The 15982-nt window shown below is 39.9% G+C and overlaps 1 protein-coding gene across 1 annotated transcript in view; it reads left to right on the top strand.

The window, feature by feature from the left end:
* Positions 1–15982, top strand: part of CLVS1 (clavesin 1) — a 191508-nt gene that overhangs the window by 83339 nt on the left and 92187 nt on the right. Inside the window, exon 3 of the mRNA XM_069465575.1 lies at positions 3553–3727. Within this exon, the coding sequence (XP_069321676.1) occupies positions 3553–3727 (175 nt within the window). The remainder of the gene's footprint in view (positions 1–3552; positions 3728–15982) is intronic.

Here is a 15982-nt window from a genome sequence, read left to right as displayed (position 1 = left end):
TCCTCCTGCCTCAGCCTCCCGAGTAGCTGAGACTACAGGCATGTGCCACCATGCCCGGCTAATTTTTTCTATATATGTATTTTTAGCTGTCCATATAATTTCTTTCTATTTTTAGTAGAGATGAGGTCTCGGTCTTACTCAGGCTGGTCTCGAACTCCTGAGCTCAAACAATCCTCCTGCCTTGGCCTCCCAGAGTGCTAGGATTACAGGTATGAGCCACCGCGCCCAGCCCTCTTTGGTTTTTTTTTTTTTTAGCACAGTACTATCTTTTTTTTTTATTTCAGCATATTATGGGGGTACAAAAGTTTAGGTTATGTATATTGCCCTTGCCCCACCCAAATCAGAGCTTCAAGCGTGTCCATCCTCTAGACGGTTCGTATCGCACTCATTATGTATGTATACACCCATCCCCTCCCCTCCCCCCACATCTGCCCGACACTCGATTAATGTTATTCCTAAATGTGCTCTTAGGTGATGATCAGTGAAACCAATTTGATGGTGAGTACATGTGGTGCTTATTTTTCCATTTTTGGGATACTTCACTTAGTAGAATGGGTTCCAACTCTTTCCAGGAAAATACAAGAGGTGCTAGATCACCATTGTTTCTTATAGCTGAGTAGTACTCCATGGTATACATATGCCACATTTTATTAATCCACTCATGTATTGGTGGGCACTTCGGTTGTTTCCACATCTTTGCAATTGTGAATTGTAACAAAATACTATCTTGATCTTATTCCCTTTTATTATTTCTTTAATTCTTTTTTCTTCAGCCTCAGGGCTATGTGTAGACTTTACCTAAGGCTCAGCCTTTCTGTCCTGCTTTTCTCCGTGTGTGCGCTCTTCTTAAGAATGTTCATCAGGCTCTGACTCGCTGATGCCCTAATGATCATTTCCAGTTTACCATTAGGCATCTCCATATTTTCACTTGGAATTGTCCAAACTCATAATCGTTGGTCCCATGCTCCACTTAAATCAATGTTTGTTTCCAATATAAAGCTGTATGTCTGAAAAAGACTTGGGTCTTTGGATCATTGTTTTGATGTGAATCCAAAAACAAAAACAAAAACAAAGCCTCAATGAAAACTTACCTGTGCTGATAGGAATAGGACGTTTCTAAAAATAAAAAGGGAACATGTCTGAAAAAAACCAGTAATGATAAGAAGCATACTAAGAACATTAAAGTTGCTAATAATTTTTTTTAATCTAGAGATTATATACGGAGTAATGACCACCACTGTGTTTAGACAGTTGAAAGTGTGTGGTGTGGGAATACATGAAGTTTTTTTCTATACAGCAGAGCTATTACCATTGGGTGGATTTGGGGTAGGAACAATTTATTTATTTATTTATTTTTAATTTTTTCATTTTTAATTATTATGGGTACATAATATTTGTATGTCTTCATAGGTACATGTGATATTTTGATGCAGGCATACAGTGTGTATTAATCAAATCAACGTAACTGGGGTATCCATCACCTCAAGCATTTATCATTTGTATTAGGAATATTCCAATCCTACTCTTTTAGTTATGTTAAAGTATACCCTAACTTATTGTTGATTATGGTCACCTTGTTGTGCTATCAAATGTTGTTCATTCTATCTAACTAACTATATTTTTGCAGCCGTTAGCCATCCATACCACTTTATCTCCCTCTCCTTGCTACCCTTCCCAGCCTCTGGTAACCAACCATCATTCTTCTCTCTCTGTCTGGATGAGATCAATTGTTTTTATTTTATATCTCCCACATAAGTGAGAACATGCAAGATTTATCCTTCTGTGCTTGGCTTATTTCACTTAACATAATGTTCTCCAGTTCCATCCTTTTTGTTGCAAATGGCAGGATTTCATTCTTTTTATGGCTATATAATATTCCATTCTGTATATGTACCACAGTTTATTTACCCATTCATCAACTGAAGGACACTTAGATTGATTCCAAATCTTGGCTATTGTGAATAGTGCTGCAATAAACATGGAAGTGAAGATATCTTTTCAATATGCTAAATTCTCCTCTTTTAGATATATACCCAGCAGTGGGATTGCTGGGTCATATGGTAGTTCTACATTTAGTTTTTTGAGGAACCTTCATACTGTTATCCATAGTGGTTGCACTAAATTACATTCTCATGGGGTAGGAAAAGTTCAGCTTGATATTAGGAAATAACTTTTAGTAAGAAGAACTAAACAGAAAAAGAATGGGCTGTATATCCTTATTTTTCATTTGTGTCACTCCTTTCTCCAAAAGGTCTTGCTCCCACTTCTCCCAACCGTCCATCAAATCCTTGTCCACTCCTCAGACTTATCCCAACTCTTCATCCCTCCATAAACTTTTCCCTGACTACTCAAATGTTATTGATCCCTCTCAACTCATGTTGCTAATCTCCCACCCATATTAAATTAAGGCCTCTTTGGAAGTAGAAATAAGACATTCTAATTTATAACTTCAAGCATGAAACACAACACTGAGCTTATAACAGGCATTCAGTAAATTATTACTGGCTTACTGTTCGATCACAGATTTTCTCATTTCTCATCTGCAGTCCTTAGGCTTGGTTAGAATTTGAACCAGATTGGAATGCTCGAGAATCTGATCATTTCACACTGATTTAGCTTCTGATTTTATTAAAATCCTGAAGGGAGAAATAGATTTTCCATTACTTGCCATCCAAGCTTGTATTTTCCTACTCAGCAAAGAAAAACACTGAATTTAGAAACCTTCTAAGATCTTAGATTTATAGTTCAGATAATTTGCTCAGGGAAATAGAGGAGTGAATATTCCATCATTTCTTCATGTCTGAAAATTATTTAAAACTACAATCAAGTGATGAATGGGAATATGGATGTGGAGGAACACACACAACACCAGAGGGCTGTCACTCTAGTTTGTATTCAGGTCTGCCTGTTGTCATAGTTACTGATGTACTCAAAGCAATTTCCCTCCCAAATCACACTCTGTAGACCTTCGATGAAAATAAGCTATTCTTCCTGCTTTATCATTCTCTATCCATGAACTGAAGCTAAAAAATAACATTAATTGCATGAATGGTTTTACACTTTTAGCAAGATTTTAAACATACAAAAGAAATAAAAAAAGGTTTGATCAAAATAAATACCTCTGATTGAGGTCTCACCTCATTTGCTCAGCAATGATTCATTGAACACCTTAGTACTGGGGCCATAGCTATGATTATGGCCCAGTCCCCACCCTCAAGGACATCAGAGCTCTGTGAGGGAGAGAAATGAGTGAGGGATGTATTTTGACAAAATGCAATCAGTGCTGTGGTGGAAGCCACGGGAAAACAGAAGAGCAGCACTCCATTAAGTCTGGGGTGTTAGTGGGGTCAGATCAAAGGGTGGAGTCCATCCTGCAAGTCTTGAAGCATCATCGTTCCTGTGAAGTTTAGGAAATGTATTTTTAGTTCTGGGTGCAGGACGCCAGTGTGACCCCGCAGGCTGGACTCACGGAGCAGTGGTGTGTGGAGGCCACACAATGTGCTACCACCTGCTAATATTCACACACACCTCTCCTTTCTGCTCTGGCCACAGGAATTCCTTCACAGACATCCTCCGTGCCATACTGCTGTCACTGGAAGTCCTTATTGAAGATCCGGAGCTTCAGATAAATGGCTTCATTTTAATTATAGACTGGAGTAATTTTTCCTTCAAACAAGCCTCCAAACTGACACCTTCAATCCTTAAACTGGCCATTGAAGGGCTACAGGTATGTTCAATGATTGTACAATACAAGACTGTATGCAGCAGTATACTTCCTTCTTATTATTGCAATCAAAGTAATATTTACCTTTTAGAATCGTAAAAGGAAACTTGGATAAAATTCATCTGTGAGTACTCTGCCTTTTTACCTCAGCCTGAATTTAGATGTTTGTCTTTTTTTAATTAGCTTTCATTTTCATTAATAACTCCAAATTACTGTTACCACAGGCACAAATTACCTACTGTTGATATAATGAATAAAGCTCAGAGATGTTTGGCTTAATCCATCTGAGAGCTCACAAAAATTAAAACTAAGAAACATCTGCTTTATGAGCATGTCCTGCGTAGAGGTGGCATGGGGCTTTCTAGGGTTTTTCAGAAGCATTTTTGTGCCCAGAAATGCACCCTGCGGATCACGTCTTTCCAGAGTGTAATGTGCTTAAGTGCATCATTTTGGTGCAAACAAAGAAAGCAGATAAAAGTACCTCCTGTTTGTGTGACCAGTTGTCAGGATTTTGGAGAAGGGGCTTTTGTGCTGCATGAAGGCCATGGTGGTCAATCTCCAGGGTTCCTTCTATTTTGTAAGGATCGATGATTCTATAAATGTAACTCAGAGAGACCATGTTGCTTAGCTTCCTGGCGACGTGGTGTTACAGTACAAAATTAAGGGCATAGTTTGGGGAGATTCAGAATCAGCATAGATGAAACTCATGTCCCTTCTTAATTTCATTGAAAGACTGACTCAAAGGAGTGACCCTCTCTCCCAGTAGATGGAAGTTATATGCAGCTATGTACACAGCAAAATATGGACATTGGGTAACTCTCAGATCAAGCAGTCATAACACGTGCTCCTCAAAGCGCACAACTGGGAACCATTTCAATCACCCAGCATACTTTAGTGTGGTAATTGTTGGGTTTGTTTCTTAAACTATGGCTTATTTGTATTTGGCCCCCAACAAATATTTAGCACCTAGTGGACCTCTGATAAACATGTGTTTATTGAATGGATCTTATTTTATTACATGATTTCCCATTTTTCAGAGGAGGAGAAGTAGAGCAGGCATTTCAGAAGAGGAAGAGCAAGTGCACATTGTTCCAGGAAGGCACATTGTGCTGGGTGGCTTCATTGTGCAGTGTATCTGGGATACATTTGTAAAGTTGTGTTTGCGTGAACAGACCACGGAGCATCCTGCCTTGCCTTAACATCCCAGTCGTTGACTTCTGTGTACTTTCTGTCAGTCACTTCCTTTCAGCTCTGACTCCTTTTCTCAACCTCCCCTCATCTAAGCCTCTGAACATCTCCTCTGTCTCTTCTTAAAGCTTTTATCAGAATTTTAAAGTAGGCTTCAAGATTTATTTCATGCCCTATAATTATGCTGACTATATTTTTAGGAATTTCTGTACAAGCTTCATGTAATCTTATCTTTTTTTAAAAAAGACAATTCTTTACATGTGTAAGCAGTTGTTATTCAAGTTCTAGGCCTTTATAAGATTTTTTTCATAAAACAAGAAGGAAAATATCCTTTGTCCAACCCTGTGTCCCAATTTTTCTTCCTGACATTGTGTGGATTATGTAATATGTCCCTTGTCAACCTCACTAGGCTGATGTGGGTCTTATGGAGGTGTGCATGGTGAGTGTGTTTTAAAAGATAAGGCTATACATAAATGCAAGCTATTCTTGGGAGAAATACTAGAGGACCTTTTGTGGGGCAAGCTGGGTCCCATCTAGATCTTCCCTTATCATGTGCCAGGGTGCACAATGAATCCCACAGTGTCCTATAGCTCTGGTTAAGGAATAGCCCTCCTACCGGGGGAGGAAGCCCATGGTCCCAGGGAAGCTGAGATGGGGTGCAGCTCCTCCATCTAAGATGTCCCCATGTCTAGATGCCCCCATCCCTTGCTTTCAGTTTGTCTTGGCCGTGCTGATGAAGCTCTCAGGGTTACTGTAGACATCTGCTCTTGCCTGACAGTGGGTAGCCTGCTCTGGCCAGAGACTGGCAGCTTCTCACTCCAGGCTGTCCTCTTTCTGGCTTTGGGGACATTTAGATGCCATAATCAACCCACCACTGGCTCTCCTGGTGACCTTTCTTCATAGCAGAGATTGTTGTCTCCATCTCCAGGTGGCCATTAAATCTTCTTATGTCTTGAAAAAGCCATAATTACTACTAAGCAGAGTCCATCCCTCTGTGGTCACGAGTGTTGTACAAGGAGGGTCCCATACAAGTCTCCATTGTTTCGCCATGAAGGTTCAGGATAAATCCCACAACAACATAGGCAGACTTCAGTAGAGAATGGAAAAGCTACGCAAGGCCAGTATCAGTGAGAGAAGAAAAGCTACTCTCCTCCTTCCTCCCATGCACCCCCAGAGAGGCTTGAAGTGTCTCCTGGACCTGTGAGAGACCACAGGGAAGGGAAATCTTATGTTCCAGAGCAGTGAACTTGCTCTCTCTGCTGTCCTGCCTTTTGCAAGCTAGGTGTGAGAAAGTGGCCTAGTCAGGGGGAATAATAGACCAATTTGGTGCGAGGCCATCTGGTTTGGGTTCTCAGCTATTTATAGGATTTGCCTAGGATTCCGTACTTCTGAACCCCTGGAGAATCTGGGGCCTTAGGGTGTGAAAGCCTCCACATCAGAGCATCTGTGGTAAGCAAAAGATGTTTGGAATTTCCTGCAATGGAATATCAAGGAGTCTCCCTGACTCTGAATCAGGATAAATAACTGCTTTTTCTTGGTTACACACATTCCCAATTAACCCCAAAGAGGAGGTGATACCAGATAATGTAGAGCCGGTGGGCACTGGTCTAGGAACATGTGCTTTGGGTCTACAAGTTGTATTTCTGTGCTTTAAAAAGTAATTATATTGCCTCTCACAACAATCATCAAAAAAACTGGCATGCACGCAGAACTTTGGTCATGTGCGTCATGGGCTGAATTAATGAGTTATTATAATAATTGCTCTTAAAAGGATTGTCATATTTTTACATCAAAAGTTACCCTGTATCAGCCAGTCATGAAATGCTAATAGTGTATGTACTATATATTCCTCCTTTTAGAGCAACGCTTTGAGGAAATGTCCTTGTTTAGAATGTTAAGTTGTCCCGGTTACATAAATATTCCATGAATATTAGTTCAGAATACTTTAGTTAAAATACTGATTTTGAGGATGCCTGAAAGTCATTTACTTTCACTGAGCCGTTTGATTTTTGAATGTGGTCAATAATGTCTAAAAGAGTTGTTGTTATCTGTTCATTACAATTTGTTTAAATTTTAATCAAACTTAAAGGAATATTTATGCCACCATTTTAATACAGCCTAGCATTATTCCCAATTTCTGGCAGAGTGAGGAACAGGCTGAAGCCCTGCTCTGAAGCTTTGTAATGTGTCCAAAATCAATTTTTGGAATTACTTCTTGTAAATCACTGAGGCCCAAGTATTATAATCAGCACACGATGCTTACCAGTGTTCAGCCAACCAGGCACTCACTTCAAGAGCATACTGTGCTGAAGTGTTTTGCTCAGAAAAAAACTACAACCTTGTGTCCTGTAGACTGTTTGCAAAATATTTGATTTTTTTAAGGGCCCAGATATTTGGATGGGCTTAGAGAAGCCTGTTTTTCACTCATCAGAGGAGATGCAGAAAGCAGTCTCTCTCTTTTTATTTCCCTCCTCGTTTCCATGCTCATGCCAGTATTCTCCAGCCAATCTGCACACTTCATCAGTTCATTAATACCTCATTCAAGGTTTATTGCATGACCTTTTTTTCTGTTAAAGATTCTTTTTATATTTATATAAACTTTGATTCAAATTCTCTGAACAACTTTGAGTCACTCCAGTGGAAAAGTAGGTTCCACTGCTTTTCCAGTCTTTTTTTCCCTTAACTCTAATGACGATTTTCCAACTCTTAACCCTGGTGGGAAGAAATCTGGAGCAATGCTCAGAGGATTGGCCAACTGCAAATTGTCTATTTCCTTAGCATCTCTTTTTGTTACACTCTTTCAGACCTTGGTTCATTCTCTCTGCTTTCCTTTCCACAGCCTACTTTTTCACCCCCTTTGCCAAAATATAAGATGTAGTCAGTTGCTCTTGGAGAATCCAAAGTGACATATTTACTCAAAAGATTAGCACAGTTAAAAGTCTGTCACGTCAGCGGGCAACGTGACAGTTTCCGAATGTAAATGGATGGATCATGCTGTGATTAGAAATTTGGAAGGGCAGGTTGGGCAGGTGCACGTCAAGTGAGCAGTAGGTTCACACTGACTCTACCGTCCATGCGTCAGACGTGCAGACTACTGACTCGTGATGCATTCATCCGGCATAAATATGGGTCAGGTGCTCTTCTAAACAGGGGTACAGCACAGAACAAACATTCTAGGGCCTTCCTTCTTTAAATGTCCACACGCCAGCAATATCAGCAGCACCAGGAGCTGGTTAGAAATGCAGGTTCTCAGGTCCTGCCCCAGATCTATGGAGTCAGAAGCTGCGTTTCAACAGATGCTCCAGGTGATCTGTGTGCACATTAGAGTTTAAGAAGCACCATTCTAACATGCAGTATTGCAGTGGAATGCAATGGATCTTGTCCTCAAGCACACGAGGGCTTGTTACAACCCACATGGCTAGACCCCACTCCCAGAGTTTCTGATTCTATAAATCTGGAGCAGAGCCCAAGAATTTACACTTTAAAAAGCCTTCCAGGTGATGCTAATGCTGCTGATACTAACCATACTTTGGTGTGGGTGAGAGTAGAGTCTACTATCTGGGCCTCAGTCCTGGATCTGGCCTCTTAAAGACCTCAGGCAAGCCATTCACTATCTCAGTCTCAGTTTCCTCATCTGTAAAATGTGATGTGATAACAGCACCCACCCTGTAGGTTTATGGTGGAAATCAAATAGTACATGAAAAGTGCCTGGGAGAGAGCCAGTGCCCACTGAATGCTAGAATGTTATTGAAAGAATGAAGAGGACAGCCCTTGTCCGTGGGCCCCTGTGGCTCTAATACACCCATTTAGATAAACTTGCTGTCCACTGCCCCAACTCTGTAAGTTTGGCTCTCTCAAAACTAGACCTCACCAGTCTGTTCGTGGGCCCTAACTAAGAGGGTTCCTTATCGCTGCTCACCATAGGCAGTGACTTAGGGTTGGGTTTGGTACCAGCTGCCCATACATCGGCACTTGAGGTGCTTCGTCCTTGTATTTGTGTAGTGTGATCATTCTCATTACCACCCGACCATCGAGGGACGAATCTACTCCCAATGCCTTGGCAGTCAGGTGATTGATGGGGCTGAAGCTCACCTCTTTCATCCTGTAGGACTCTTCAGCAGTAACATTTACAGGTCTTTTATTGATCCCTACAGTCTTTATGTATTAAAGAGTATTAGATAGGAACAGAATGAAGGAAAAGGATATTTGTGTTTTGTCAAGAAGTTTTTTTTTTTAATTTTATCTCTTTGATCAAGAAGTTTTTAATTCAAGTTTTCTGAACACTCCAGGTATACTTGAAGAGCACTTCTTCCAAGCAAACTATGTTTTACTTTTTCAGGTCACAAGCTGTAATTTTGAATTTGCAACAGTGCAATATGTTATTATGGAACTATTAGAGGAATAAAATGTCTCCTCTAATGCTCTACCTTGTTAAGTATCAATTAAACTCAGGAAGATAATTAGGGCTAATGACACTCTGGTGATCCTGATGGCAGGATCAGTATGGCCCATTTAAAATAGTTCCAATTAAATAGGTCTATCTCCGGTATACTTTTGATTAGTAGTGTATCCAGATTCTTGTTGTTATAAACCTAGCCAATCCTCTGATTCACCCATTCAGGACCAGCTAGACACAAAAGACACAGTCCCTGCCCTCAGGATGGTCAAGGTTCAAAGCAGAAGCAGCCCTGTAAAGAAATGATGAAAACCATGTACAAAAGGGGAGATATGCACCCAGTTAATAAAGCCCCACAGGAGGAATCCAATCTGGCCATGAGGAGTCAGGAATGGCACTCTGAGTGAGGCCACAGCTCAACTGAGTGTTAGATGAGTGGGGAATAGACAAATGAAGACACAATGGAAGAAATTTCAGGCAGTGAGGATAATGTAGGCAAAGAAACAGAGACAGAGCTCAATAAGAGAGAGAAACAGAATCAATTTCATTTTCCTGGCATGCACAAGTGCCAGGCAGGAGCTGGTGTGCTCATGTGCCATGCTAAGGAGCTTAGTCTCTTCCTGCAGACATAGGGAGCCACTGAACACATGGAAGCAAGATGGCAACACAGATACAGGGATTAATTTGGTGGCTCTGAGCAAGGAAGGGTCAAAGGCAGGGAAACCAATTACAAGACAACTACAATAATTCAAGTAAGAAATGATAAGAATCTAAAATAGTTGTGATAAAAGGGATTCGATAGCCAAATAGGAAGCTTGGGGTTTGGATATGTGGGAATTGGTGGTGGAAGAGTTAAGGAGGAAGGTCAGGCATGCAGCTGAGGTGCCCGTGGATGGTGGTGACAACCAATGAGATTCTGCAGACGAGAAGAGGCAGGTGTGGGAGGTAAGGAATATTATTTGAGTATTAGAGGTGTTGAGTTTAAGATCCTGTGGGGTATCTTAATTATTTACAGTAAATCTGAGCCGAAGGGAGAGGTCTAGCCTGGATCCATAGATTTGGCGGTATTTAAAATCGTAAGAAAGAAAAGATAGTTCAGGAAAAACTAAGGAGTGAGAAGCAGTGATTGAGGAAAGAGCCCACATGAGCATACACTGAACAAGCCAGATGAGAAGCAGCCCACAACGGAGAAGGGGGCCATGGGGACAGGGGGCTGCAAGAAGAATCAGGACTGAAATAAGAGATGGGGCTTCAAAGAGGAAACAATCGCAGTGCAGTGGTAGGGGTGCCTTCTAGAGAGCTCTCGGCTGAGGAGGAAGGTGGAGAAAGGAAGGTAACTCTGTGAAGAAGTGTGTCCATGGACCACAGGGGGTCAGGGTACAGAGGGAACCAGAGAAGGAGCAGGAAGATGGCAGTGAGAGTAGCATTCCATCTTATTTTTCTGCTGGTGAGACCTTCACCAGAGGAAAGGTCATTACATACGAAATGTTGGATTTCAAATCAAAAGTGTAGTGTATTATATCTCATACAAGAAGCAGTACAATTAATCAAAGTATCCACCTAAATTATCCACACAGTTTTGCCATCTTAACAGTGGCTTGCTTACGCCAGCAGCAAAGAAGCCTGGGGTGCAAGTGGCAAGGAAATCGTGAAAGGCATTTTCCATAGCTTTTTGAGAACTGAATATTTTTCAAGGGGTCCAAAGCCTGCAAGAAGTGGTAGTCAGTTGGTGCAAGGTCTGGTGAATATGGTGGATGACAGAGAGTTTCCAAGTCCAGCTTCTGTAGTTTGAGCAGCGTTGTTTGTGCGACATGTGGTCAAGTGTTGTCTTGCAAGAAGATTGGCCTTTCTCTATTGACCAATCTCAGCTGCTAAATCGCAAGCATCCTCATCATTTCATCCAGCTGGTTGCGGTAGACATCTGCTGTAATGGATTGACCAGGTTTCATGAAGCTGTGGTGGATAATACCAGCCCTGGACCACCACACAGACACCATTAGCTTTTTTGGATGAATATTCAGTTTTGGACTGTGTTTCTACACTTCATCTTTATCCAACCATTGTGCCAAAAGCTTGCAATTGTCAAAAACAATCCATTTTTCATCACATATAACAATATGGTGTAGAAATGGTTCACCTTTACGTCATGACAGCAAAGAAAGGTAAACACTTCGTTGATATTTCTAGCTGTCTGCCCTGCATTGGTTCCACGATGGAACTCATGTTTGAAAATAACATGAATTTTTTACTTATCCATAGTTTCACTCAAATCACTCTAAAAAACTTTTGAAAGATAATCACAAGCCAAAACATGTGTTTGAAAGACTGAGGATATACCTTCATAATAAAAATAAAAATAAAACAAGAAGTGTCAAAGTGAAATGTCAGAGATAGCAACTTTCAAACTAAGTACTTAAGAAAATCAGACATTTCATGCTTAATAACATAATATTAAGGGCCTTCACACAGCTGAGGAAGATTGGTCTTGACAAATGATTGACCTTTGTGAATTGTTTTGTTCCAGGTTAATATTTCTCAATGCAACAGAGAAAAGATCTCTGCATCTCATGATTATGACATGAAGTGTGGCATGGCTGTCCAGGGACTATGTTCTGAATATATTATGTAATATATTAGCAGGAATATAGACAATTTCAAGTTTCTAGTTCTGTCAGTGTCCTATGAGACCTAGCATCAGAGTTAAGCAGTATCTGGCATTCTTGAAAGGCCCCCTGCTGGGAAGAAACCTTGTGGAAATCCTTGCCCTGCATAACCCACCTTCTCTAGCGATTAAACCATGAGTATTAAAATAATGTCCCTTGCAAAAGAGTCAATCAAAGTTCTTTAGTTTTAAGGGATAGAAAACCAGCTCAAACCAGGCTCAAGCAAAACAAACAAACAAAAAAAGGTGGGAGGGTGTTTAACATAACTGATCAGTTCAGAGCTACTCTATCCTCCAGGCTCAGCTAGACCTGGAGCAGAAGTCACAACGATGTCATGAGAACTCGGTATTTCTCCATCCACCTCTCAGTCACACTTTTCTCTCTGCTGACTTCATTTTCAGACAGAATTTTTCTACCAGGTGAAAAGGAAGACTGGTAGCTAGTTGCAGGTATAAGTGACTTCCACTGTCTACATTCTTGGCAGGAGGGAGGGGATTGGGGGGTACTCTGGCCAGATAAAATTATGAAACCACCCAAAAGTCTACACCTGAACCACAGAGACTAAGAATGTTGGAGGTGTGGCCACCCCCCCCAAAGATGCTGGGCAATGACAGGAATTTCCACTTAGAAACTTAAAGTAGACAATTAGAGGGACATTTTCTTGCAGTTTTCTACTTGCTGTCCAATCAATACAGCACCTGGGAATTTGAAAGTTGGGTTTTATTTCTGTTTAACAACTTAATTCCATGGATAAACAAGGAGAAATTGCTTAACACCTGTGGACCGAAGATTCTTCATCAGCAAAAACTGAGGGGGTTGGCCCAGAGCAGTGGTTCTCAAACTTCATCACTCCCAGAATCATGGGAGGACTTGTTAAAACCTTGATTACAGGGTTCCAACCTTAGAGTGTCTGATTCAGTAGGTTGGAGGTGAGGGGGGTGAGAATTTGCATTTCCAACAATTTCCCAGGTGATGCTGCTGGTGGCCCAGAGACCACACTGGATAACACCAGTCTACATAATTCCTTACAACCTTTCTCGCCACCTAATGCTGTGAATCTGTAATTCTACCTCTACAGAAATAGCCTAAGTGCCTATGTCAGGGATGGGAAATAGGTTTGCTCCCACATGCCAAATCTAAACAGTTAGAATGCAGAGTTGAGAGGAATTCTGAAGTGAACTCCATGCTCAGCAGAAAAGAACACTAGGGTTGATTTGTGAGGTTTGCCTGCTGCGCACTGGCTGTCCCTCACCTGAGCATTTCTAGCTCGGGAGATAGTCTAGTGTTCATGAAATAAGAAATAAGGAAAACAACCAAAGAGAGTGACAAACACCTCAAAGAAGCCCAGATTCTATAGTCTAGGTTAAAAATAAACAAACATGATGATAATCATTATGATCATGATGATGGAGATGATGATGATGATGATGATGATGATAGTAGTGATGGTAGATATTAATCTGGCACTTAAATTACTTTCACACACAGTATTTTCTTTGATCCTTCCAAAAACCCTTTGAATAAGCAGAGCAGGGAAGCAACAGATCAGCTCTTCAAAATAAAAATATGAAAAAAATTGATAGAGACAAGCAATCAAACATCAATTCCTAACAAAATTTTAGTTGCCATGGAGGCCAACTCAAGACCCCAGACGTTTTCATTGTGTTCTACCACTTTGTTAGAATAAATTGGTGGTAAAGTGTGGTTCATTTTTGTCAAAGGAGAGCATTTGTTCCTAAGAAACCAACAAGAATTGTTAACCTCTTTTAGCCCAAAGACAAAATTCTGAAGTGCAGTTTCTTATTTTCCAAATGACCAAGAGAGAGCCCTTGGAAGGCTTGCCTTTTAGATTCCCCAACATGGAAGAACAACAGATTCTAAGCACCTTCAGCAATTGAAATCTATCTACAACATTGTCTAAACTCAGCTTCAGCTCCAAAGTCTCCACTCTTGGGAGTTCATTACACGTGCTCACTATAAAAAGTTATTTTTTTAAATACTGGTAAATAAAAATAAGAACGTGCAAATTACACACAACCCTACTGGACATAAACATTTTAAACACAGACATCTTCTCTTTTCATTTTATAGTGAACAGCTTTGTAGTCCTTCAACAACATTTACAATGACTGCATAGCATTCCATTGTTTATTTGTATGACAACACATTAACCAATTCCCAACTGTTAAATGTTTAGATTGTTCCTAACTTTTTCAGTATTGTATAAAATGATAACATGAATAACTCGTTAGCTAAATTTTCAGCCACATGAATTACTTTCTTAGGATAAACTTCTAGAGGTGAAATGTATCTTGAAGATGTTCTACTGAAGGGTTTTTTTTTTTTTTTTTAATATTCACCAGCAGTGTAGGAGAGGGTCTGCTTCCTGAACCAAAACCGACACTGGGTATCAAAAATAAGTCTTTGTCATTTGTAACCTCTCCACAAAGCCTACACCACACAACATCTTTTTGGTTTAATTTGCTTTGATTATTTTGATTACCAGTGAGGTGGAACAATTTTCCATGTGTTTATTAGACATTTGTGTTCTTTTCTGTGTATTGCCTGTTAATGTAGTTCAGCCATTTTTGGATTCGGGTTTTAAAATCTTGTTTTATTACTAATTTGCGAGAGATTTTTGTTCCTTAAGGAAGTTAACATTTTATCTCACGTCAGAAATATTTTTTCACAACTTACATTTACAATGAATAGTGTTTATTTTTCTGTTCTTGTTTAAAGTACTTAAAAAGTCTATATGATCAAGTCTGTTAAACTGTTTTTGCTAAGACTTAGAAAGTCTTTATTCCAAATATTACATAGAATTCACTGGTATTTCCCTCTAGACTTAGATTTTTTTTTTAATTTAACATTTTAATCTATCTGGAATTTATATCTGAAAAGATGTGAGAAAGGAATGTAACTTAATTGTTTCTCTGTGTGTTTTGATTCACCCTAATACCAGTTATTGGATAATGCATCCTGAAACGCACTTTAGAAGGCAGATAAATCAATGCTGAGGGCCTATTAAGAAGGACAGTGATGTCAGAGCTAGGTTATTCATTGAATGCTTTTTGTAAGAAATGGCAGCCAATTTTTATGAGTAATGTGAATTGGCAAAGGCTGAGGGGATGAGACTCACTTCAGTTCAACAACTGTGCATTCAACTTACCGTGCGCCAGAATTTCTAACAGGCAGAGGTGGAGGGCCCAGCTGGTCCTAATCCCAGGACAGGAGGAAGATGAGCTTGGTGTTTCTTTGGGGCTACCTTCAAGAAAAGGAAAACTGGGATGGGTCAGCCGGACACAGGACAGTTATTGCAGGGCTCAAAAGCTGGGTTGAAGAGTTTGGGAAATACCTTTCACTGCTGAGGAATTCTAAAGTATGTAGTGGTAAAGATGATTTGTCCTGCTTCAATAATAGACTGGATTTCAGTAATTTAAAGATGTTTAGCAGAGAGTATGAACAATGTGAGACAACCAAGAAGATTAAGCTAATGCCAGCTCAGCTGAAATGTCATTAGTTGAGAGGAGTAATCCCCAATGCCCTAATCTGTGGACTTATTAAAGATTTGGAAAAAAGTATGAATAACTTTTTCCATTAACTGAATGAGGTTTTAATTAAGATATTCAAGGAAAAATAAGAGCATTAAAGTGGTTTTTAAGACTTTGGAAAGGTGAAGTCAGTTCTGAAAGAGAATCTATAGAAGAAAAGAGATGAGGTGGAAGCCAGGAAGGAAATGACATCTTGATATATTGAAAGCATGAGAACATTCTGAAACGCTTTTCTCGGGTCAGAGCATGTTTATGTTGAGCACTTTGGTACAAAGTTCAATTTTTTGATTATTTTTGTGATTTTATTATATAATACTTTTCCTTGAGTTTATTAAAAACCAAGTGCCTTATGTGTAACATCTTTCTTTAAAAAGTTAGCTGCATATAATAATTCTGTTAACACCAAGTATAATAGATACATAGGGAAAATAAATCTAAGCATAAACCTCGTATTCAATAT

This window comes from Eulemur rufifrons, chromosome 3 (genome assembly GCF_041146395.1).
Source record: "Eulemur rufifrons isolate Redbay chromosome 3, OSU_ERuf_1, whole genome shotgun sequence".
NCBI classification, from domain to species: domain Eukaryota; kingdom Metazoa; phylum Chordata; class Mammalia; order Primates; family Lemuridae; genus Eulemur; species Eulemur rufifrons.
Note: the sequence above shows the minus strand (reverse complement) of the source record. Positions and strands in the feature narration are given on the sequence as shown.